Source organism: Lissotriton helveticus, chromosome 5_1 (assembly GCF_964261635.1).
Source record: "Lissotriton helveticus chromosome 5_1, aLisHel1.1, whole genome shotgun sequence".
Taxonomy (NCBI): domain Eukaryota; kingdom Metazoa; phylum Chordata; class Amphibia; order Caudata; family Salamandridae; genus Lissotriton; species Lissotriton helveticus.
Window position 1 is genome coordinate 20719085 of NC_136065.1, and position 25218 is coordinate 20744302.

Here is a 25218-nt window from a genome sequence, read left to right on the forward strand (position 1 = left end):
CCTTCACAATGCCCAGCCTCTGACCCTTCATCATGCCCAGACTCTGCCCCTTCACCATGCCCAGCCTCTACCCCTTCACCATGCCCAGCGTCTGCCCCTTTGCCATGCCCAGCCTCTGCCCCTTCGTCATGCCCAGACTCTGCCCCTTCACCATGCCCAGCCTCTGCCCCTTCACAATGCCCAGCCTCTGCCCCTTCGTCATGCCCAGACTCTGCCCCTTCACCATGCCCAGCCTCTACCCCTTCACCATGCCCAGCGTCTGCCCCTTCGCCATGCCCAGCGTCTGCCCCTTCGCCATGCCCAGCCTGTGCCCCCTTCACCATGCCCAGGCTCTGCCCCTTTGACAAGCCAAGCATCTGCCCCTTCACCATGGCCAGCCTCTGCCCCTTCACCATGCCCAGCCTCTGCCCCTTCACCATGCCCAGCCTCTGCCCCTTTGCCATGCCCAGCCTCTGCCCCTTTGCCATGCCCAGCCTCTGCCCCTTCGCCATGTCCAGCCTCTGCCCCTTTGCCATGCCCAGCCTCTGCCCCTTCGCCATGCCCAGCCTCTGCCCCTTCGCCATGCCCAGCCTCTGCCCGTTCACCATGCCCAGACTCTGCCCCCTTCACGATGCCCATGCCCTGCCCCCTTCGCCATGCCCAGCCTCTGCCCCCTTCGCCATGCCCCGCCTTTGCCATGCGTCCTTACCGTCTTCATTTTGGCCCTGGATGTAGCTGAGGAGACGCCAGAAACCAGTCAGCCTGGCACGGGTGTACGAGGCTGTCACATGAGTGCCCACCCAGACGGAAGGTGGGTAGAGTCGAGCCTAGGAAGGGAAACAAGAGCACTTAAGTCCTCTGGGTCACACCTCTCTCTCTCGGGCAAAGAACTAGAACTGTCTCACAGGTCACAGCACCCACGGTGTCTCACAGGTCACACCACCCACGGTGTCTCACAGGTCACTGTACCACAGTGTCTCACAGGTCACAGAATCCACGGTGTCTCACAGGTCACAGCACCCACGGTGTCTCACAGGTCACAGCACCCACGGTGTCTCACAGGTCACAGCACCCGCGGTGTCTCACAGGTCACAGCACCCACGGTGTCTCACAGGTCACGGCACCCACGGTGTCTCACAGGTCACAGCACCCACGGTGTCTCACAGGTCACAGCACCCACGGTGTCTCACAGGTCAAAGCACTGACGGTATCTCACAGGTCACAGCACCCGTGGTGTCTCACAGGTCACAGCACCCACGGTGTCTCACAGGTCACAGCACCCACGGTGTCTCACAGGTCACAGCACCCACAGTGTCTCACAGGTCACAGCACCCACGGTGTCTCACAGGTCACAGCACCCGCGGTGTCTCACAGGTCACAGCACCCACGGTGTCTCACAGGTCACAGCACCCACGGTGTCTCACAGGTCACAGCACCCACGGTGTCTCACAGGTCACAGCACCCACGGTGTCTCACAGGTCACAGCACCCACGGTGTCTCACAGGTCACAGCACCCACGGTGTCTCACAGGTCACAGCACCACTGTGTTTCACAGGTCACAGCACCCACGGTGTCTCACAGGTCACAGCACCACTGTGTCTCACAGGTCACAGCACCCACGGTGTCTCACAGGTCACAGCACCCACAGTGTCTCACAGGTCACAGCACCCACGGTGTCTCACAGGTCACAGCACCACGGTGTCTCACAGGTCACAGCACCCACGGTGTCTCACTGGTCACAGCACCCACTGTGTCTCAAAGGTCACAGCACCCACGGTGTCTCACAGGTCACAGCACCCACGGTGTCTCAAAGGTCACAGCACCCACAGTGTCTCACAGGTCACAGCACTCGTGGTGTCTCACAGGTCACAGCACCCACGGTGTCTCAAAGGTCACAGCACCCATGTGTCTCAAAGGTCACAGCACCCACGGTGTCTCACAGGTCACAGCACCCACGGTGTCTCACAGGTCACAGCACCCACGGTGTCTCACAGGTCACAGCACCCGCGGTGTCTCACTGGTCACAGCACCCACGGTGTCTCACAGGTCACAGCATCCACGGTGTCTCAGAGGTCACAGCACCCACGGTATCTCACAGGTCACAGCACCTGCGGTGTCTCACAGGTCACAGCACCCACGGTGTGTCACAGGTCACAGTACCCACTGTGTCACAGGTCACAGCACCCATGGTGTCTCATAGGTCACAGCACCCACGGTGTCTCACAGGTTACAGCACCCACTGTGTCTCAAAGGTCACAGCACCCACGGTGTCTCACAGGTCACAGCACCCATGTGTCTCACAGGTCACAGCACCCGTGGTGTCTCACAGGTCACAGCACCCACGGTGTCCCACAGGTCACAGCACCCGTGGTGTCTCACAGGTCACAGCACCCACGGTGTCTCACAGGTCACAGCACCCACGGTGTCTCACAGGTCACAGCATCCACGGTGTCTCACAGGTCACAGCACCCACGGTGTCTCACAGGTCACAGCACCCACGGTGTCTCACAGGTCACAGCACCCACGGTGCCTCACAGGTCACAGCACCCACGGTGTCTCACAGGTCACAGCACCCACGGTGTCTCACAGGTCACAGCACCCACGGTGTCTCACAGGTCACAGCACCCACGGTGTCTCACAGGTCACAGCACCCACGGTGTCTCACAGGTCACAGCACCCACGGTGTCTCACAGGTCACAGCACCCACGGTGCCTCAGTACCCACGGTGTCTCACAGGTCACAGCACCCACGGTGTCTCACAGGTCACAGCACCCACTGTGTCTCAAAGGTCACAGCACCCACGGTGTCTCAAAGGTCACAACACCCACGGTGTCTCACAGGTCACAGCACCCACGGTGTCTCACAGGTCACAGCACCCACGGTGTCTCAAAGGTCACAGCACCCAAGGTGTCTCACAGGTCACAGCACCCGCGGTGTCTCAAAGGTCACAGCACCCACGGTGTCTCACAGGTCACAGCACCCACGGTGTCTCACAGGTCACAGCAACCACAGTGTCTCACAGGTCACAGCACCGGCGGTGTCTCACAGGTCACAGCACCGGCGGTGTCTCACAGGTCACAGCACCCAAGGTGTCTCACAGGTCACAACACCCACGGTGTCTCACAGGTCACAGCACCCACAGTGTCTCACAGGTCACAGCACCGGCGGTGTCTCACAGGTCACAGCACCCGCGGTGTCTCACAGGTCACAGCACCCACGGTGTCTCAAAGGTCACAACACCCACGGTGTCTCACAGGTCACAGCACCCACGGTGTCTCGAAGGTCACAGCACCCACGGTGTCTCACAGGTCACAGCACCCACGGTGTCTCACAGGTCACAGCACCCACTGTGTCTCACAGGTCACAGCACCCACGGTGTCTCACAGGTCACAGCACCCACGGTGCCTCACAGGTCACAGCACTCGTGGTGTCTCACAGGTCACAGCACCCACGGTGTCTCACAGGTCACAGCACCCACGGTGTCTCATAGGTCACAGCACCCACGGTGTCTCACAGGTCACAGCACCCACGGTGTGTCACAGGTCACAGCACCCACGGTGTCTCACAGGTCACAGCACCCACGGTGTCTCACAGGTCACAGCACCGGCGGTGTCTCACAGGTCACAGCACCCACGGTGTCTCACAGGTCACAGCACCCACGGTGTCTCATAGGTCACAGCACCCACGGTGTCTCACAGGTCACAGCACCCACGGTGTCTCACAGGTCACAGCACCCGCGGTGTCTCACAGGTCACATGTTGGAAATGGGATCCCCGGCTGGCCAGGGCTTTCGCCAAAGTCAGTCAGAGACCACCACCCCCAAGTCAGGGCAAGGGAGTTACACACCAAGATAACCCCTACTCACCCTCTAGGTAACGTGGCGCGAGCAGCAAGGCTAAACTTGGAGGCGATGTAGGCTAAGTATTTGCGCACGCACCCCAGCAACAACACCCAAAGGCCCACCACAAAGGAAACTCCACACAAGGTTATATAAAAATAGCCTTTGTATTACACCAAAAACACATTAGATAAAACACACACTTTACAATGTGCCAGAGGCACGGGCAGAATTTACAGGGGGATATTTACAAGACAGGGCCACCTGGACCACTGTCAGGAATCAGAAGTAGCACTTTCAGAAATAGCACTTAGAACATAGAATATAGCACAAAATAGCACACAACCAGTAATCACTGGTAACCAGGACCTCACTAGCACCACCTGTACTAGGGAGAAAACAACCACCTATGTATTACAATACCTGTAGGGGTGTAAGAGGAAAACACATGATGCAATGCATAACATTCATTCAGAGGTGTAAAGAGGAAAACACATGATGCATCACAATACATTCAGAGGTGTAAAGTCACATGACGCATAATCAATACATTCAGAGGTGCATAGAAAGTACAACTGCGCCAAACTCACGTAAGTCACCACCTGTGACTGTCCCTAGGCCAACTGGCCTCTCTGGGGCTAGGACGCCCTGTGTCCAATGTCAGGGGGGGCCTAAACGTAGCAGTTGCCCACAAAGTGCTGGGCAACTGGTGCAGGGAAATTAGGGCAACGTTGGAGCCTCTCTGGCTCAAGAACCACCACTGTGGCACTGCAGAGCCTCTCTGGGCTCACAAAACGAATGGCCCTCTCAGAGCCTCTCTGGGCTCTTAAAGCAAGAAAATGTCCCCTCTGAGCCTCTCAGGCTCAAACACAACTGTGGCACCTTTTTGTGGTAGTCCCCCCTCTGGGGGACTCGAGGACAATGGCCCACGCTAGCTAGGAGCCCCGCTCGGCAGACTCGCTGTGCCTAAAATGCCCCTGGAGCCTCGTGGCTCTACACAACTATAGCGCTTCGTTGGAATCCCTCACGGGGGACTCTGCACTTAAAGGACACTGCCCCCAGACTGGTGGAGCCTCGACAGGCTCAAAAACGATCTAGATGCCCCAGGAGCCTCTCAGGGGCTTTAGCACCCCAAGGCCATAAAGCTAGCACAGCACAGGGGGGGCGCGACCTCGCTCCCCCCTCCCGCTCCCCCAGCCGGTTTTCCACTCACCGGCTCTCTGTGGACAGGTGCTGCAGCTCCTCCTCGAGGGCTCCCGCTCCTCGGCTTCCTCAGAACGGGCGGGGCTCTCCTCTTCACACAGGAGCCTCGCTCCCTGCAGCACTTCTCCCGGGGCTCTCCCTTCACATGGGAGCCCCGGCAGGCAGCAGCTTCCGCCTGCCTCTCTGTCCTGCCCCCGGCCTGCCTGACTTCCGGGTCGCGGCTGTGGGGGCGGGACTTCCGTCGGCCTGCTTTCTGATTGGCCGGCCAGAGAGGTGCTTCCGGGTCGCCGTGGGCAGAGCGGCGGCCCGAGGGAAGCTCGTCTTGTAGTGGCAATCCGGGGGTGATAAATCACGCAAATATGCGGCGTGGGCAGCCGCTAGAGCAGCAAGAATGCAGGGTGGGCACCTGCCTTACGAAAGCGCTCCCAAGCGCCTCGGGGTCAATATAAAGCGCTCTCCAGCGCTAGTGGGCACAAACCCCAGCGCTCCCAGCGCTAGGACGAAACAAAGCGCTCTCAAGCGCTAGAGGGAAAAGCCAAGCGCTCCTAGCGCTATAAATCAGGAAAGGACCCAGCAAAAGTCCTTGTAGGCAGGTAAGGGGCAAGGCTGGGCCCAGAGCCAGCTCACTGGGTCTCCAGGCAGGGAGACACCCCAAGTGGCGGTCCTCTGGCCCAGCAGCAACAGCCCCCTCAGGATCCTGGCAGAGAACAACTTCAGTGGGGACACAGCCCCATTTTTATACAGTGCATTCCTTTGTTCAAGGGTGTAGAGTGGGGGCGGAACCAGTCGCAGCTGGTTCTTGAGTACTCTGTTTACCTCAACCACCCTCTCTAGTCACTGGCAGGGCTTGGGTCATTAGACACACCACAGGGGGGCGGAGCCAGCATTGTGTGGGGAAAACCCAGCCCATCCAGGACACAGGTACACTCCTCCCACACATCACTCATGCTAATCTCCCACTCACCACCGGGCAGACCCATCCAGACTTCCTGGAGCCTGGCATGCCAGCCAGCTCCAGCCAATCACACGCCAGCACCCTCACAGCACACGTACAGCCATGTCTAGAAATGGCGCTTCGCTACTAGACACATACATGCTGCATACACCGTTGCGCAGCATTCACTCTCACGAGTTCACACATACCAGACTCAAGCCTGTACACCCCACGCATCAGGAACTACCAGGGACACATACATTCCCCATGCATTCCTATGGGCGGGCAGGCCTAGCTCAGCACATGCACTCAGAGTGCGCACGCACTTTCCCCTGGGACACAGTGAAAGTGCGCAGAATCCCAAAATCACCATCTCCAGGTCACCCTTTTCCAGCAAAAAGTCTAGGGGTGAACCTGCCCTAAGGGCCAAAGTCCAACATAACCCCCTTCCAGCCAAAACGCAGGGGAGACCAATCACCACCGTGATGGACTTCCCTGCTTGGGGCGATAGAACACGGACGCGGGCCCACAACTGCAGGGACACCCTCCTGTTCTACGCCATGGTGAACCCAGGGTATTCCTTCTAAACACACTGTCTGGACCAACTGGGCTACCCCACTGGTACTCCCAAGTTGTCCGCGGCCAGGACCAGGCCCTGGGCCACCCAGGTGCCACTGGTCCATGCCAATTCGCAGAGCGGGGGGTAGTAACCCCTGGCACATAGGAGCCATTTTCCACTCTTCCTGTCTGCAAGACAGGACTAGACTGCCACTGGTACTCCAGCCTAGGGCCTACAACCTCAGGCGGACCAGGAGTCTCAGGGAAGGCTCTCCTCCCCCTACCTCTTCTCCTAGGGTTCCTCCTCCCTCTGCGAGGGGTACCCCTAGAACGCCATTCCAACCCAGGACTTATCCACTCAGGTTGCACCGTGGTCAGAGGTGGGCTCTCCCACCCTCTGCACCCCCTTCCAGAGGTCTGCCCTCTCCCACCTGGAGAAGTTCCTCTGGAAGAAGAACCGGTCAGGACACTGGTTACAGTCGTCCTACCCTTCAGGTCAGGCTGACCCTGAACCTGGCCTTCCAACCTCTGGTCTAAAACCTTCGGTGGAACAATTGCCTGGCACTCCAGGACTTCTGGGGACTTACACTCCATCCCCCTGAGGCTAACAAATGTCACATCTGTTGTGTGACTGTCTGTCTGGCGCAGATCTCCCGCCCTCTGTCCACCTGACAGTGCGTGACGATCCCCCAGACCAGAAGTGTTGTTACCATGGTCACTACACGGGAACCTAGCCCAACTGGGTAGTCCCTGACCCACTGGTCCTTCCACTGGGGAACTCCCCCAATCACTCCTCACTCTGGACTCCTGTACCCTCCCTACCGGAGCGGTACTGCCAGACTCTAGAACCATAGGAGCTCTGGTTACAGACGCTCCAGGTCCTCTACTCACTAGGAGATCTTCCTCAAGTGGACTAACAGGACAGCCTAGGTCCCCAACCTGGTGTTCCCTCAAGAAACCATCCAAGTCCTGAGGCAGGGCTTCGGGCGTCTGGGGAACCTCGGTCTCCCCCTCACTCCTGCTCCACTGAGCCAGGCAGTGAGCCCCTACACCCTCCTCGCTATCCTGGGACCTAGCTGGGCTACACTGAGCCTCTTCCACCACGCTGGGCTGGAAGATCCCTGAACCACTACTTTTGGAGTCACTCACCAATGACCCTAGAGAACCTCTGGCCCTTTCCCAGCGGTCGGCTTCCCTTGCCAGTAACTCTGTATCAGTAAATCCAACTTGCAACAGGTGTTGGCGCAACTCTGGCGAACAACCACTGAGCACCTGCTCTTTGACTATAAGATCAAACAAGACTTCAAAATCAGAGTCAGTGTGAACCTCTACCCAAGCCCACAGTGTTCCACAACAGTCATCCTCAAAGTCTACCCAAGACTGGTGAGACGGTTTCCTAAGGTTCCTAAACCTCAACCTATTCTCCTCCTCTGGGGAAACAGGAACCATACTCTGGGAACTGGGAATTTCTACACTGTGATTTAAATAGCTGCCACCACTGGACCCAACCCTCCCTGGGGGATCCAGACACTCAACACTGCGCGCAGGGGATAGTCTATCCTCCAGAGCTACTTTGCCTCTGGTGGCGGCCCTCTCAGCCTCCTCTATCCTGTCCTGCGCTAAGACCCTCTCGGTCTCCAGCTGTTGCTTCTTAACCTCCAGCTGTTGCTTTCTAATGCCCAGCTGTGCCATAGCCTGGGCATGCTCCAACCTGAGCTTCTCTAAAGCCAGCTGGTGCTCCCTTTCTCTCCTCCTATCTTCCAGCTCCTCTGGGGACAGGGAAAGGGATGAGGCGCTGCCTCCTAAACTGGACCCAGCAAGGGACTCCCTATCTATGGGGTCCTCACTCTCTGCTGGCGTCCCTGTGCTATCATCTTCTCCCTCCTCCTCAGACTCTTCAGGGCTCCCCTCTGACCCACCACCCTCATGGTGTGAGACCCGGGCCCTCTCCGCACTGTGCTCACGCTCCCAGTCATCCTTCTGCCATTGGATCAGGTTACCCCTAAGTTGGGACTGGGTGTCTGACTCATTCACTTCAATGTCTCTCTCTTCGCAAAACTCTCTCAGTTCATGCAAAAACAGACCCCAGACATTAAAAGCAGACTCCATCTTGGCAAGATGCTCACAGACACGTGCAACACAGGGGACTTAACAATCTGAAGTAAGAGGACACAATCCCAAAACTTCAACAATCTCCTTATCAAAGAGAACTCATACTCATGCGTCCAGGAAAACACACCATTCATCCACACACACCCTCCCCTCGGATCGGTAAGGCAGTTTCTACCACCCCTGACTTCTCAACCTGACCAAAAGCGACACAGGTACCAAACTCTGGAAGCAGGGTGGGGGACAAATGTACTGAACACAATCAAATGACACTCTTCAGGAGAAGAAACAATGGAATTTCAAAACAATACAATCCCCTAAAAATGTGGTCATCTAAAATGCAGAGTTTTGTGGTGCAGCCAGCTGCTACTAAGGTACAAGGCAAACACAAATCCTTATCCCACCGCTTGCCGCCAATGTTGGAAATGGGATCCCCGGCTGGCCAGGGCTTTCGCCAAAGTCAGTCAGAGACCACCACCCCCAAGTCAGGGCAAGGGAGTTACACACCAAGATAACCCCTACTCACCCTCTAGGTAACGTGGCGCGAGCAGCAAGGCTAAACTTGGAGGCGATGTAGGCTAAGTATTTGCGCACGCACCCCAGCAACAACACCCAAAGGCCCACCACAAAGGAAACTCCACACAAGGTTATATAAAAATAGCCTTTGTATTACACCAAAAACACATTAGATAAAACACACACTTTACAATGTGCCAGAGGCACGGGCAGAATTTACAGGGGGATATTTACAAGACAGGGCCACCTGGACCACTGTCAGGAATCAGAAGTAGCACTTTCAGAAATAGCACTTAGAACATAGAATATAGCACAAAATAGCACACAACCAGTAATCACTGGTAACCAGGACCTCACTAGCACCACCTGTACTAGGGAGAAAACAACCACCTATGTATTACAATACCTGTAGGGGTGTAAGAGGAAAACACATGATGCAATGCATAACATTCATTCAGAGGTGTAAAGAGGAAAACACATGATGCATCACAATACATTCAGAGGTGTAAAGTCACATGACGCATAATCAATACATTCAGAGGTGCATAGAAAGTACAACTGCGCCAAACTCACGTAAGTCACCACCTGTGACTGTCCCTAGGCCAACTGGCCTCTCTGGGGCTAGGACGCCCTGTGTCCAATGTCAGGGGGGGCCTAAACGTAGCAGTTGCCCACAAAGTGCTGGGCAACTGGTGCAGGGAAATTAGGGCAACGTTGGAGCCTCTCTGGCTCAAGAACCACCACTGTGGCACTGCAGAGCCTCTCTGGGCTCACAAAACGAATGGCCCTCTCAGAGCCTCTCTGGGCTCTTAAAGCAAGAAAATGTCCCCTCTGAGCCTCTCAGGCTCAAACACAACTGTGGCACCTTTTTGTGGTAGTCCCCCCTCTGGGGGACTCGAGGACAATGGCCCACGCTAGCTAGGAGCCCCGCTCGGCAGACTCGCTGTGCCTAAAATGCCCCTGGAGCCTCGTGGCTCTACACAACTATAGCGCTTCGTTGGAATCCCTCACGGGGGACTCTGCACTTAAAGGACACTGCCCCCAGACTGGTGGAGCCTCGACAGGCTCAAAAACGATCTAGATGCCCCAGGAGCCTCTCAGGGGCTTTAGCACCCCAAGGCCATAAAGCTAGCACAGCACAGGGGGGGCGCGACCTCGCTCCCCCCTCCCGCTCCCCCAGCCGGTTTTCCACTCACCGGCTCTCTGTGGACAGGTGCTGCAGCTCCTCCTCGAGGGCTCCCGCTCCTCGGCTTCCTCAGAACGGGCGGGGCTCTCCTCTTCACACAGGAGCCTCGCTCCCTGCAGCACTTCTCCCGGGGCTCTCCCTTCACATGGGAGCCCCGGCAGGCAGCAGCTTCCGCCTGCCTCTCTGTCCTGCCCCCGGCCTGCCTGACTTCCGGGTCGCGGCTGTGGGGGCGGGACTTCCGTCGGCCTGCTTTCTGATTGGCCGGCCAGAGAGGTGCTTCCGGGTCGCCGTGGGCAGAGCGGCGGCCCGAGGGAAGCTCGTCTTGTAGTGGCAATCCGGGGGTGATAAATCACGCAAATATGCGGCGTGGGCAGCCGCTAGAGCAGCAAGAATGCAGGGTGGGCACCTGCCTTACGAAAGCGCTCCCAAGCGCCTCGGGGTCAATATAAAGCGCTCTCCAGCGCTAGTGGGCACAAACCCCAGCGCTCCCAGCGCTAGGACGAAACAAAGCGCTCTCAAGCGCTAGAGGGAAAAGCCAAGCGCTCCTAGCGCTATAAATCAGGAAAGGACCCAGCAAAAGTCCTTGTAGGCAGGTAAGGGGCAAGGCTGGGCCCAGAGCCAGCTCACTGGGTCTCCAGGCAGGGAGACACCCCAAGTGGCGGTCCTCTGGCCCAGCAGCAACAGCCCCCTCAGGATCCTGGCAGAGAACAACTTCAGTGGGGACACAGCCCCATTTTTATACAGTGCATTCCTTTGTTCAAGGGTGTAGAGTGGGGGCGGAACCAGTCGCAGCTGGTTCTTGAGTACTCTGTTTACCTCAACCACCCTCTCTAGTCACTGGCAGGGCTTGGGTCATTAGACACACCACAGGGGGGCGGAGCCAGCATTGTGTGGGGAAAACCCAGCCCATCCAGGACACAGGTACACTCCTCCCACACATCACTCATGCTAATCTCCCACTCACCACCGGGCAGACCCATCCAGACTTCCTGGAGCCTGGCATGCCAGCCAGCTCCAGCCAATCACACGCCAGCACCCTCACAGCACACGTACAGCCATGTCTAGAAATGGCGCTTCGCTACTAGACACATACATGCTGCATACACCGTTGCGCAGCATTCACTCTCACGAGTTCACACATACCAGACTCAAGCCTGTACACCCCACGCATCAGGAACTACCAGGGACACATACATTCCCCATGCATTCCTATGGGCGGGCAGGCCTAGCTCAGCACATGCACTCAGAGTGCGCACGCACTTTCCCCTGGGACACAGTGAAAGTGCGCAGAATCCCAAAATCACCATCTCCAGGTCACCCTTTTCCAGCAAAAAGTCTAGGGGTGAACCTGCCCTAAGGGCCAAAGTCCAACATCACAGTACCCACGGAGTCTCACAGGTCACAGCACCCACGGTGTTTCACAGGTCACAGAACCCACGGTGTCTCACAGGTCACAGCACCCACGGTGTCTCACTGGTCACAGCACCCACGGTGTCTCACAGGTCACGGTACCCACTGTGTCTCAAAGGTCACAGCACCCACGGTGTCTCACAGGTCACGGTACCCGCGGTGTCTCAAAGGTCACAGCACCCACGGTGTCTCACAGGTCACAGCACCCACGGTGTCTCACAGGTCACCGCACCCACTGTGTCTCACAGGTCACAGCACCCACGGTGTCTCACAGGTCACAGCACCCACGGTGCCTCACAGGTCACAGCACTCGTGGTGTCTCACAGGTCACAGCACCCATGGTGTCTCACAGGTCACAGCACTCGTGGTGTCTCACAGGTCACAGCATCCATGTGTCTCACAGGTCACAGCACCCACGGTGTCTCATAGGTCACAGCACCCACGGTGTCTCACAGGTCACAGCACCCACGGTGCCTCACAGGTCACAGCACTCGTGGTGTCTCACAGGTCACAACACCCACGGTGTCTCACAGGTCACAGCACCCACGGTGCCTCACAGGTCACAGCACTCGTGGTGTCTCACAGGTCACAGCACCCACGGTGTGTCACAGGTCACAGCACCCACGGTGTCTCACAGGTCACAGCACCCACGGTGTCTCACAGGTCACAGCACCCACGGTGTCTCACAGGTCACAGCACCCACGGTGCCTCACAGGTCACAGCACTCGTGGTGTCTCACAGGTCACAGCACTCGTGGTGTCTCACAGGTCACGGTACCCACAGTGTCTCACAGGTCACAGCACCCACGGTGTGTCACAGGTCACAACACCCACGGTGCCTCACAGGTCACAGCACTCGTGGTGTCTCACAGGTCACGGTACCCACAGTGTCTCACAGGTCACAGCACCCACGGTGTGTCACAGGTCACAGCACCCACGGTGTCTCACAGGTCACAGCACCGGCGGTGTCTCACAGGTCACAGCACCGGCGGTGTCTCACAGGTCACAGCACCCACGGTGTCTCATAGGTCACAGCACCCACGGTGTGTCACAGGTCACAGCACCCACGGTGTCTCACAGGTCACAGCACCCACGTGTCTCAAAGGTCACAGCACCCGCGGTGTCTCACAGGTCACAGCACCCACGGTGTCTCAAAGGTCACAGCACCCACGGTGTCTCACAGGTCACAGCACCCACGGTGTCTCACAGGTCACAGCACCCACTGTGTCTCACAGGTCACAGCACCCACGGTGTCTCACAGGTCACAGCACCCACGGTGTCTCAAAGTTCACAGCACCCACGGTGTCTCACAGGTCACAGCACCCACGGTGTCTCACGGGTCACAGCACCCACTGTGTCTCACAGGTCACAGCACCCACGGTGTCTCACAGGTCACAGCACCCACGGTGCCTCACAGGTCACAGCACTCGTGGTGTCTCACAGGTCACAGCACCCACGGTGTCTCACAGGTCACAGCACCCACGGTGTCTCATAGGTCACAGCACCCACGGTGTCTCACAGGTCACAGCACCCACGGTGTGTCACAGGTCACAGCACCCACGGTGTCTCACAGGTCACAGCACCCACGGTGTCTCACAGGTCACAGCACCGGCGGTGTCTCACAGGTCACAGCACCCACGGTGTCTCACAGGTCACAGCACCCACGGTGTCTCATAGGTCACAGCACCCACGGTGTCTCACAGGTCACAGCACCCACGGTGTCTCACAGGTCACAGCACCCGCGGTGTCTCACAGGTCACAGTACCCACGGAGTCTCACAGGTCACAGCACCCACGGTGTTTCACAGGTCACAGAACCCACGGTGTCTCACAGGTCACAGCACCCACGGTGTCTCACTGGTCACAGCACCCACGGTGTCTCACAGGTCACGGTACCCACTGTGTCTCAAAGGTCACAGCACCCACGGTGTCTCACAGGTCACGGTACCCGCGGTGTCTCAAAGGTCACAGCACCCACGGTGTCTCACAGGTCACAGCACCCACGGTGTCTCACAGGTCACCGCACCCACTGTGTCTCACAGGTCACAGCACCCACGGTGTCTCACAGGTCACAGCACCCACGGTGCCTCACAGGTCACAGCACTCGTGGTGTCTCACAGGTCACAGCACCCACGGTGACTCACAGGTCACAGCACTCGTGGTGTCTCACAGGTCACAGCATCCATGTGTCTCACAGGTCACAGCACCCACGGTGTCTCATAGGTCACAGCACCCACGGTGTCTCACAGGTCACAGCACCCACGGTGCCTCACAGGTCACAGCACTCGTGGTGTCTCACAGGTCACAACACCCACGGTGTCTCACAGGTCACAGCACCCACGGTGCCTCACAGGTCACAGCACTCGTGGTGTCTCACAGGTCACAGCACCCACGGTGTGTCACAGGTCACAGCACCCACGGTGTCTCACAGGTCACAGCACCCACGGTGTCTCACAGGTCACAGCACCCACGGTGTCTCACAGGTCACAGCACCCACGGTGCCTCACAGGTCACAGCACTCGTGGTGTCTCACAGGTCACGGTACCCACAGTGTCTCACAGGTCACAGCACCCACGGTGTGTCACAGGTCACAACACCCACGGTGCCTCACAGGTCACAGCAGTCGTGGTGTCTCACAGGTCACGGTACCCACAGTGTCTCACAGGTCACAGCACCCACGGTGTGTCACAGGTCACAGCACCCACGGTGTCTCACAGGTCACAGCACCGGCGGTGTCTCACAGGTCACAGCACCGGCGGTGTCTCACAGGTCACAGCACCCACGGTGTCTCATAGGTCACAGCACCCACGGTGTGTCACAGGTCACAGCACCCACGGTGTCTCACAGGTCACAGCACCCACGTGTCTCAAAGGTCACAGCACCCGCGGTGTCTCACTGGTCACAGCACCCGCGGTGTCTCACAGGTCACAGCACCCACGGTGTCTCACAGGTCACAGCACCCACGGTGTCTCACAGGTCACGACATCCGTCATGTCTCACAGGTCACAGCACCCACGGTGTCTCACAGGTCACAGCACCCACGGTGTCTCACAGGTCACAGCACCCACGGTGTCTCACAGGTCACAGCACCCACGGTCTCACAGGTCACAGCACCCACGGTGTCTCACAGGTCACCGCACCCACGGTGTCTCACTGGTCACAGCACCCGCGGTGTCTCACTGGTCACAGCACCCACGGTGTCTCACTGGTCACAGCACCCACGGTGTCTCACAGGTCACAGCACCCGCGGTGTCTCACAGGTCACAGTACCCGCGGTGTCTCACAGGTCACAGCACCCGCGGTGTCACACAGGTCACAGCACCCACAGTGTCTCACAGGTCACAGCATCCACGGTGTCTCACAGGTCACAGCACCCACAGTGTCTCACAGGTCACAGCATCCACAGTGTCTCACAGGTCACAGCACCCACGGTGTCACACAGGTCACAGCACCCACAGTGTCTCACAGGTCACAGCATCCACGGTGTCTCACAGGTCACAGCACCCACGGTGTCTCACAGGTCACAGCACCCACGGTGTCTCACAGGTCACAGCACCCATGGTGTCTCACAGGTCACAGCACCCACGGTGTCTCACAGGTCACAGCACCCACGGTGTCTCACAGGTCACAGCACCCACGGTGTCTCACAGGTCACCGCACCCACTGTGTCTCACAGGTCACAGCACCAACGGTGTCTCACAGGTCACAGCATCCACGGTGTCTCAGAGGTCACAGCACCCACGGTGTCTCACAGGTCACAGCACCCAAGGTGTCTCACAGGTCACAGTACCCACGGTGTCTCACAGGTCACAGCACCCACGGTGTCTCACAGGTCACAGCACCCGCGGTGTCTCACAGGTCACAGCACCCACGGTGTCCCACAGGTAACAGCATCCACGGTGTCTCAGAGGTCACAGCACCCACGATGTCTCAAAGGTCACAGCACCCACGGTGTCTCACAGGTCACAGCACCCGCGGTGTCTCACAGGTCACAGCACCCGCGGTGTCTCACTGGTCACAGCACCCACGGTGTCTCACAGGTCACAGCACCCACTGTGTCTCACAGGTCACGGCACCCACGGTGTCTCTCAGGTCACAGCACCCACGGTGTCTCACCGGTCACAGCACCCACGGTGTCTCACAGGTCACGGCACCCGCGGTGTCTCACAGGTCACAGCACCCGTGATGTCTCACAGGTCACAGCACCCACGGTGTCTCACAGGTCACAGCACCCATGGTGTCTCACAGGTCACAGCACCCATGGTGTCTCACAGGTCACAGCACCCGTGGTGTCTCACAGGTCACAGCACCCATGGTGTCTCACAGGTCACAGCACCCACGGTGTCTCACAGGTCACAGCATCCACGGTGTATCACAGGTCACAGCACCCACGGTGTCTCAAAGGTCACAGCACCCACGGTGTCTCACCGGTCACAGCACCCACGGTGTCTCACAGGTCACAGCACCCACTGTGTCTCACAGGTCACAGCACCCACGGTGTCTCACAGGTCACAGCACCCACGGTGTCTCACAGGTCACAGCACCCACGGTGTCTCACAGGTCACAGCACCCACTGTGTCTCACAGGTCACAGCACCCGCGGTGTCTCACAGGTCACAGCACCCACGGTGTCTCACAGGTCAAAGTACCCACGGGGTCTCACAGGTCACAGCACCCACGGTGTCTCACAGGTCACTGCACCCACGGTGTCTCACAGGTCACAGCACCCACGGTGTCTCACAGGTCACAGTACCCACAGTGTCTCACAGGTCACAGCACCCACGGTGTCTCACAGGTCACAGCACCCACGGTGTCTCACAGGTCACAGCACCCACGGTGTCTCACAGGTCACAGCACCCACGGTGTCTCACAGGTCACAGCACCCACGGTGTCTCACAGGTCACAGCACCCACGGTGTCTCACAGGTCACAGCACCCACGGTGTCTCACAGGTCACAGCACCCACGGTGTCTCACAGGTCACAGCACCCACAGGTCACAGCACCCACGGTGTCTCACAGGTCACAGCACCCACGGTGTCTCACAGGTCACAGCACCCGTGGTTCTCACAGGTCACAGCACCCACGGTGTCTCACAGGTCACAGCACCCATGTGCCTCACAGGTCACAGCACCCACGGTATCTCACAGGTCACAGCACCCACGGTGTCTCACAGGTCACAGCACCCACGGTGTCTCACAGGTCAAAGTACCAACGGTGTCTCACAGGTCACAGCACCCACGGTGTCACACAGGTCACAGCTCCCACGGTGTCTCACTGGTCACAGCACCCACGGTGTCTCACAGGTCAAAGTACCCACGGTGTCTCACAGGTCACAGCACCCACGGTGTCTCACAGGTCACAGCACCGGCGGTGTCTCACAGGTCACAGCACCCGCGGTGTCTCACAGGTCACAGCAACCACGGTGTCTCACAGGTCACAGCACCCACGGTGCATCACAGGTCACAGCACCCACGGTGTCTCACAGGTCACAGCACCCGCGGTGTCTCACTGGTCACAGCACCCGCGGTGTCTCACAGGTCACAGCACCCACGGTGTCTCACAGGTCACAGCACCCACGGTGTCTCACAGGTCACAGCACCCACTGTGTCTCACAGGTCACAGCACCCACGGTGTCTCACTGGTCACAGCACCCACGGTGTCTCACAGGTCACAGCAGCCACTGTGTCACACAGGTCACAGCACCCACAGTGTCTCACAGGTCACAGCACCCACGGTGTCTCACAGGTCACAGCACCCACTGTGTCTCACAGGTCACAGCACCCGCGGTGTCTCACAGGTCAAAGTACCCACGGTGTCTCACAGGTCATAGCACCCACGGTGTCTCACAGGTCACTGCACCCACGGTGTCTCACAGGTCACAGCACCCACGGTGTCTCACAGGTCACAGCACCCACGGTGTCTCACAGGTCACAGCACCCACGGTGTCTCACAGGTCACAGCACCCACGGTGTCTCACAGGTCACAGCACCCATGTGCCTCACAGGTCACAGCACCCACGGTATCTCACAGGTCACAGCACCCACGGTGTCTCACAGGTCACAGCACCCACGGTGTCTCACAGGTCAAAGTACCAACGGTGTCTCACAGGTCACAGCACCCACGGTGTCACACAGGTCACAGCTCCCACGGTGTCTCACTGGTCACAGCACCCACGGTGTCTCACAGGTCAAAGTACCCACGGTGTCTCACAGGTCACAGCACCCACGGTGTCTCACAGGTCACAGCACCGGCGGTGTCTCACAGGTCACAGCACCCGCGGTGTCTCACAGGTCACAGCACCCGCGGTGTCTCACAGGTCACAGCACCCACGGTGTCTCACAGGTCACAGCACCGGCGGTGTCTCACAGGTCACAGCACCCACGGTGTCTCACAGGTCACAGCACCCACGGTGTCTCACAGGTCACAGCACCCACGGTGTCTCACAGGTCACAGCACCCACGGTGTCTCACAGGTCACAGCACCCACAGTGTCTCACAGGTCACAGCACCCACGGTGCCTCACAGGTCACAGCCCCCCAGTGTCTCAAAGGTCACAGCACCCACGGTGTCTCACAGGTCACAGCACCCACGGTGTCTCACAGGTCACGGTACCCGCGGTGTCTCACGGGTCACAGCACCCACGGTGTCTCACAGGTCACGGCACCCGCGGTGTCTCACAGGTCACAGCACCGGCGGTGTCTCACAGGTCACAGCACCCACGGTGTCTCAAAGGTCACAGCACCCACAGTGTCTCACAGGTCACAGCACCCACGGTGTCTCACAGGTCACAGCACCCACGGTGTCTCACAGGTCACAGCACCCACGGTGTCTCACAGGTCACAGCACCCGCGGTGTCTCACAGGTCACAGCACCCACGGTGTCTCACAGGTCACAGCACCCACGGTGTCTCACAGGTCACTGTACCACAGTGTCTCACAGGTCACAGCACCCACGGTGTCTCACAGGTCACGGCACCCGCGGTGTCTCACAGGTCACAGCACCCACGGTGTCTCACAGGTCACAGCACCCACGGTGTCTCACAGGTCACGGCACCCACGGTGTCTCACAGGTCACAGCACCCACGGTGTCTCACAGGTCACAGCACCCACGGTGTCTCACAGGTCACAGCACCCACTGTGTCTCACAGGTCACAGCACCCACGGTGTCTCACAGGTCACAGCACCCACTGTGTCTCACAGGTCACAGCACTCACGGTGTCTCACAGGTCACAGCACCCACGGTGTCTCACAGGTCACAGCACCCACGGTGTCTCACAGGTCACAGTACCCACGGTGTCTCACAGGTCACAGCACCCACGGTGTCTCACAGGTCACAGCACCCACGGTGTCTCACAGGTCACAGCACCCGCGGTGTCTCACAGGTCACAGCACCCACGGTGTCTCAAAGGTCACAGCACCCACTGTGTCTCACAGGTCACAGCACCCACGGTGTCTCACAGGTCACAGCACCCACGGTGTCTCACAGGTCACAGCACCCACGGTGTCTCAAAGGTCACAGCACCCGCGGTGTCTCACAGGTCACAGTACCCACAGTGTCTCACAGGTCACAGCACCCGCGGTGTCTCACAGGTCACAGCACCCAAGGTGTCTCAAAGGTCACAGCACCCACGGTGTCTCAAAGGTCACAGCACCCACTGTGTCTCACAGGTCACAGTACCACGGTGTCTCACAGGTCACAGCACCCGCGGTGTCTCACAGGTCACAGCACCCGCGGTGTCTCACAGGTCACAGCACCCGTGGTGTCTCACAGGTCACAGCACCCACGGTGTCTCACAGGTCACTGCACCCACGGTGTCTCACAGGTCACAGCACCCACGGTGTCTCACAGGTCACAGCACCCACGGTGTCTCACAGGTCACAGCACCCACGGTGTCTCACAGGTCACTGCACCCACGGTGTCTCACAGGTCACAGCAACCACGGTGTCTCACAGGTCACTGCACCCACGGTGTCTCACAGGTCACTGCACCCACGGTGTCTCACAGGTCACAGCACCCACGGTGTCTCACAGGTCACAGCACCCACGGTGTCTCACAGGTCACAGCACCCACGGTGTCTCACAGGTCACAGCACCCACGGTGTCTCACAGGTCACTGCACCCAAGGTGTCTCACAGGTCACAGCACCCACGGTGTCTCACAGGTCACAGCACCCTCGGTGTCTCACAGGTCACGGCATCCACGGTGTCTCATAGGTCACAGCACCCACGGTGTCTCACAGGTCACAGCACCCGTGGTGTCTCACAGGTCACAGCACCCATGGTGTCTCACAGGTCACAGCACCCGTGGTGTCTCACAGGTCACAGCACCCACGGTGTCTCACAGGTCACAGCACCCACGGTGTCTCACAGGTCACAGCACCCACGGTGTCTCACAGGTCACAGCACCCATGGTGTCTCACAGGTCACAGCACCGGCAGTGTCTCACAGGTCACAGCACCCACGGTATCTCACAGGTCACAGCACCCACGGGGTCTCACAGGTCACAGCACCCACTGTGTCTCAAAGGTCACAGCACCCACTGTGTCTCACAGGTCACAGCACCCACTGTGTCTCAAAGGTCACAGCACCCACTGTGTCTCACAGGTCACAGCACCCACGGTGTCTGTTGGAAATGGGATCCCCGGCTGGCCAGGGCTTTCGCCAAAGTCAGTCAGAGACCACCACTCCCAAGTCAGGGCAAGGGAGTTACACGCCAAGATAACCCCTGCTCACCCTCTAGGTAACGTGGCGCGAGCAGCAAGGCTAAACTTGGAGGCGATGTAAGTTAAGTATTTGCGCACGCACCCCCAGCAACACACCCAAGACCCACCACAAAGGAAACTCCACACAAGGTTATATAAAAATAGCCTTTGTATTACACCAAAACACATTTAGATAAAACACACGCTTTACAATGTGCCAGAGGCACGGGCAGAATTTACAGGGGATATGTACAAGACAGGGCCACCTGGACCACTGTCAGGAATCAGAAGTAGCACTTTCAGAAATAGCACTTAGAAGGTAAAATATAAATTTACTTTAGCACAAAATAACACACTACCAGTAACTACTGGTAACAGGACCTCACTAGCACCACCTGTACTAGGGAGAAAACGACCACCTACATATCACAATACCTGTAGGGGTGTAAGAACATAACACATGATGCAATGCATAACATTCATTCAAAGGTGTAAGGAACATGGCACATGACGCATAAATAACACATTCAGAGGTGCAGGGGAGGAAAACACATGATGCATCCACAATACATTCAGAGGTGTAAAAACAATAATAATTGCGCCAATCTCACAAGTCACCACCTGTGACTGTCCATGTGTCCCAATGTCAGGGGGCCTAAACGTGGCAGTTGCCCACAAAGTGCTGGGCAACTGGGAAGCACAATGATGGGGCCAACACGCTGGGGGAGCCTCACAGGCTCTGCAGAATGACTGTCCTCTTGGAGCCTCGCTGGGCTCTAAATACACAAATGGCCCCTGAGCCTCTTGGGGCTCTTAAACAACAATGGGGTCGCCTGAGCCTCTCGGGGCTCTTAACTCATGATGTGCCCCTCAAGAGCCTCTCTGGGCTCTAAAACCAAAAAGATGCAGCCTCACTGGGCTGTTGGGGTCCCTCACAGGGGACCCGGGAACACTGGGGGTGCCTCGAGCCTCTCCTAGGCTCTAAACACACATGGCCCCCAAAGAGCCTCTCTAGGCTCTAAAACAAAAGGGGGCACCTTGAGCCTTCTCTGGGCTCGTAAACCAAATGGGTCGGGGGGTCCCTCTCAGGGAACCCGGCGGAACAGGGAGGCACTAGAGCCCTCGTGGCTCTATGCACAAAGGTGCCGCCTGCAGGTTGGAGCCTCGACCGGCTCAACAGAAATGCCCTCAAGAGCCTCTCAGGCTCACATACGACATGAAGGGAGAAGAGGGCCCAGGTCACGGGGGCGGCACCGAAAGCGTGCCCGACACACCCCCCAACCGCCTCACTCAAAGCCCCACTCACCGGTCTGGCAGGCGGCTGCTTCACGAGAGCTCCCGCTCCTCGGGGCTCGCAGCAGACTTCTTCCCTCTCTCCTGGGCTCTCCCTCGCTTTGGGAGCCCGGGGGGGGGGGGGACAAGGGAAGACGCCGGCTTCTCTCCTCGCTTACCGGATCCCGGGGTCGGCTCCCGGCAGCTTCTGGCTTCCTCCTTCCTGTCCCGGGCCGGCAGCCAATCAGAGCGCGGCCCGGGGAACTACGTCCGCTTCCTGGTGTCCCGCTCGTCCCGCCCCCGGCCTGCCTGACTTCCGGCCGGGCGGCGGCGGCGATACTGGCAAAGGAAAGTACGGCAAGGTGCGGGGCAATGCCGGGTGGGCACCGGCTGAAGCACACAGAGCGCTACCAAGCGCCAAATACAGGCACAGCGCTTCCAGGCGCTCTCGGAAAGAAAGTAAGCGCTCTTAAGCGCTAGGGGGCACAAACCACAGCGCTCCCAGCGCTAGGACGAAATAAAGCGCTCTCAAGCGCTAGAGGGAAAAGCCAAGCGCTCCTAGCGCTATAAATCAGGAAAGGACCCAGCAAAGTCCTTGTAGGCAGGCAAGGGGCAAAGCTGGGCCCAGAGCCAGCACACTGGGTCTCCAGGCAGGGAGACACTCCAAGTGGCGGTCCTCTGGCCCAGCAGCAGCAACAGCCCCCTCTGGATCCTGGAAGAGAACAAACTCTGTGGGGACACAGCCCCATTTTTATACACCATTTTCCTTTGTCTGAAGGTGCAGGGTTGGGGGCGGAACCAGTCGCAGCTGGTTCTTGAGTACTCTGTTTACCTCAACCACCCTCTCTATTCACTGGCAGGGCTTGGGTCATTAGACACACCACAGGGGGGCGGAGCCAGCATTGTGTGGGGAAAACCCAGCCCATCCAGGACACAGGTACACTCCTCCCACACATCACTCATGCTAATCTCCCACTCACCACCGGGGCAGACCCATCCAGACTTCCTGGAGTCTGGCATGCCAGCCAGCTCCAGCCAATCACACGCCAGCACCCTCACAGCACACGTACAGCCATGTCTAGAAATGGCGCTTCCCTACTAGACACATACATGCTGCATACACCATCTCGCAGCATTCACTCTCACGAGTTCACACATACCAGACTCAAGCCTGTACACCCCACGCATCAGGAACTACCAGGGACACATACATTCCCCATGCATTCCTATGGGCGGGCAGGCCTAGCTCAGCACATGCACTCACAGTGCGCACGCACTTTCCACTGGGACACAGTGAAAGTGCGCAGAAACCAAAAATCACCATCACCAGGTCCCAATTTAAAGGCAAAAAGTCTAGGGGTGAACCTGCCCTAAGGGCCAAAGTCCAACACAACCCCCTTCCAGCCAAAACGCAGGGGAGACCAATCACCACCGTGATGGACTTCCCTGCTTGGGGCGATAGAACACGGACGCAGGCCCGCAACTGCAGGGACACCCTCCTGTTCTACGCCACGGTGAACCCATGGGATTCCTTCTAAACACACTGTCTGGACCAACTGGGCTATCCCACTGGTACTCCCAAGTTGTCCGCGGCCAGGACCAGGCCCTGGGCCACCCAGGTGCCACTGGTCCATGCCAATTCGCAGAGCGGGGGGTAGTAACCCCTGGCACATAGGAGCCATTCTCCACTCTTCCTGTCTGCCAGACAGGACTAGACTGCCACTGGTACTCCAGCCTAGGGCCTACAACCTCAGGCGGACCAGGAGTCTCAGGGAAGGCTCTCCTCCCCTTACCTCTTCTTCTAGGGTTCCTCCTCCTCCGGCGAGGGGTACACCTAGAACGCCATTCCAACCCAGGGCTTATCCACTCAGGTTGCACCGGGGTCAGATGTGGGCTCTCCCACCCTCTGCACCCCCTTCCAGAGGTCTGCCCTCTCCCACCTGGAGAAGTTCCTCTGGAAGAAGAACCGGTCAGGACACTGGTTACAGTCGTCCTACCCTTCAGGTCAGGCTGATCCTGAACCTGGCCTTCCAACCTCCGGTCTAAAACCTTTGGTGGAACAATTGCCTGGCACTCCAGGACTTCTGGGGACTCACACACAATCCCCCTGAGGCTAACAAATGACACATATGTTGCGTGACTGTCTGTCTGGCGCAGATCTCCCGCCCTCTGTCCACCTGACAGTGCGTGACGATCCCCCAGACCAGAAGTGGCGCCACCCGGGTCCCCCCAAGAAGATCTAGCCCAACTGGCTAGTCCCTGGTCCACTGGTGCATCCACTGGGAAACTCATCCCCCAATCACTCCTCACGCTGGACTCCTGTACCCTCCCTACCGGAGCGGTACTGCCAGCCTCTAGAACCACAGGAGCTCTGGTTACAGACGCTCCAGGTCCTCTACTCACTAGGAGATCCTCCTCAAGTGGACTAACAGGACAGCCTAGGTCCCCAACCTGGTGTTCCCTACAGAAACCATCCAAGTCCTGAGGCAGGGCTTCGGGCGTCTGGGGAACCTCGGTCTCCCCCTCACTCCTGCTCCACTGAGCCAGGCAGTGAGCCCCTACACCCTCCTCGCTATCCTGGGACCTAGCTGGGCTACACTGAACCTCTTCCACCACGCTGGGCTGGAAGATCCCTGAACCACTACTTTTGGAGTCACTCACCAATGACTCTAGAGAACCTCTGGCACTTTCCCAGCGGTCTGCTTCATCTGCAAGCTCACATGCGTCAGACAATCCACACCCCAACAGGTGTGTGCGCAACCCTGGTGAACAACAACTGAGCAGATGCTCTTTGACAATCAGATCAAACAATACGTCAAAATCATCTTTTGTGTGAACTTGCACCCAAGCCCACAGTGTATCACAACATTCATCCTCAAATTCCTCCCAAGACTGGTGAGACAGTTTCCTACTGTCCCTGAACTTCACCCTTAACTCCTCCTCTGGGGAAACAGGTTCCAGACTGGGGGAACTGGGACTGGGACTGCTCGCACTGGGCTCTATATAGCTGCCACCACTGGACTCAACCCTCCATGGGGAATCCAGACACTCAACACTGCGCGCAGGGGATAGTCTACCCTCCAGAGCTACTTTGCCTCTGGTGGAGGCCTTCTCAGCCTCCTCTATCCTTTCCTGCGCTAAGACCCTTTCGGTCTCTAGCTGTTGCTTTCTAACACCCAGCTGTGCCATAGCCTGGGCATGCTCCGACCTGAGCTTTTCTAAAGCCAGCTGGTGCTCCCTTTCTCTCCTCCTATCTTCCAGCACCTCTGGGGACAGGGAAAGAGATGAGGCACTGCCTCCTACGCTGGACCCAGCAAGGGACTCCCTATCTATGGGGTCCTCACTATCTGCTGGCGTCCCTGTGCTGTCATCTTCTTCCTCCTCTTCTGAATCTTCAGGGCTCCCCACAGACCCACCACCCTCCTGGTGTGAAGCCCGGGCCCTTTCCTCACTGCGCTCAAGATCCCATTGATCCTCTTGCCATTTGACCATGCATCTCCTAAGTGCATACCAGCCT

At 58.3% G+C, this 25218-nt stretch overlaps 1 protein-coding gene across 1 annotated transcript in view; it reads right to left on the reverse strand.

Moving 5' to 3' along the window:
• Positions 1 to 25218, reverse strand: part of LOC144752902 (heme-binding protein 2-like) — a 189964-nt gene that overhangs the window by 17110 nt on the left and 147636 nt on the right. Inside the window, exon 4 of the mRNA XM_078640727.1 lies at positions 689 to 806. Coding sequence (XP_078496853.1) covers positions 689 to 806 — 118 coding nt within the window. The remainder of the gene's footprint in view (positions 1 to 688; positions 807 to 25218) is intronic.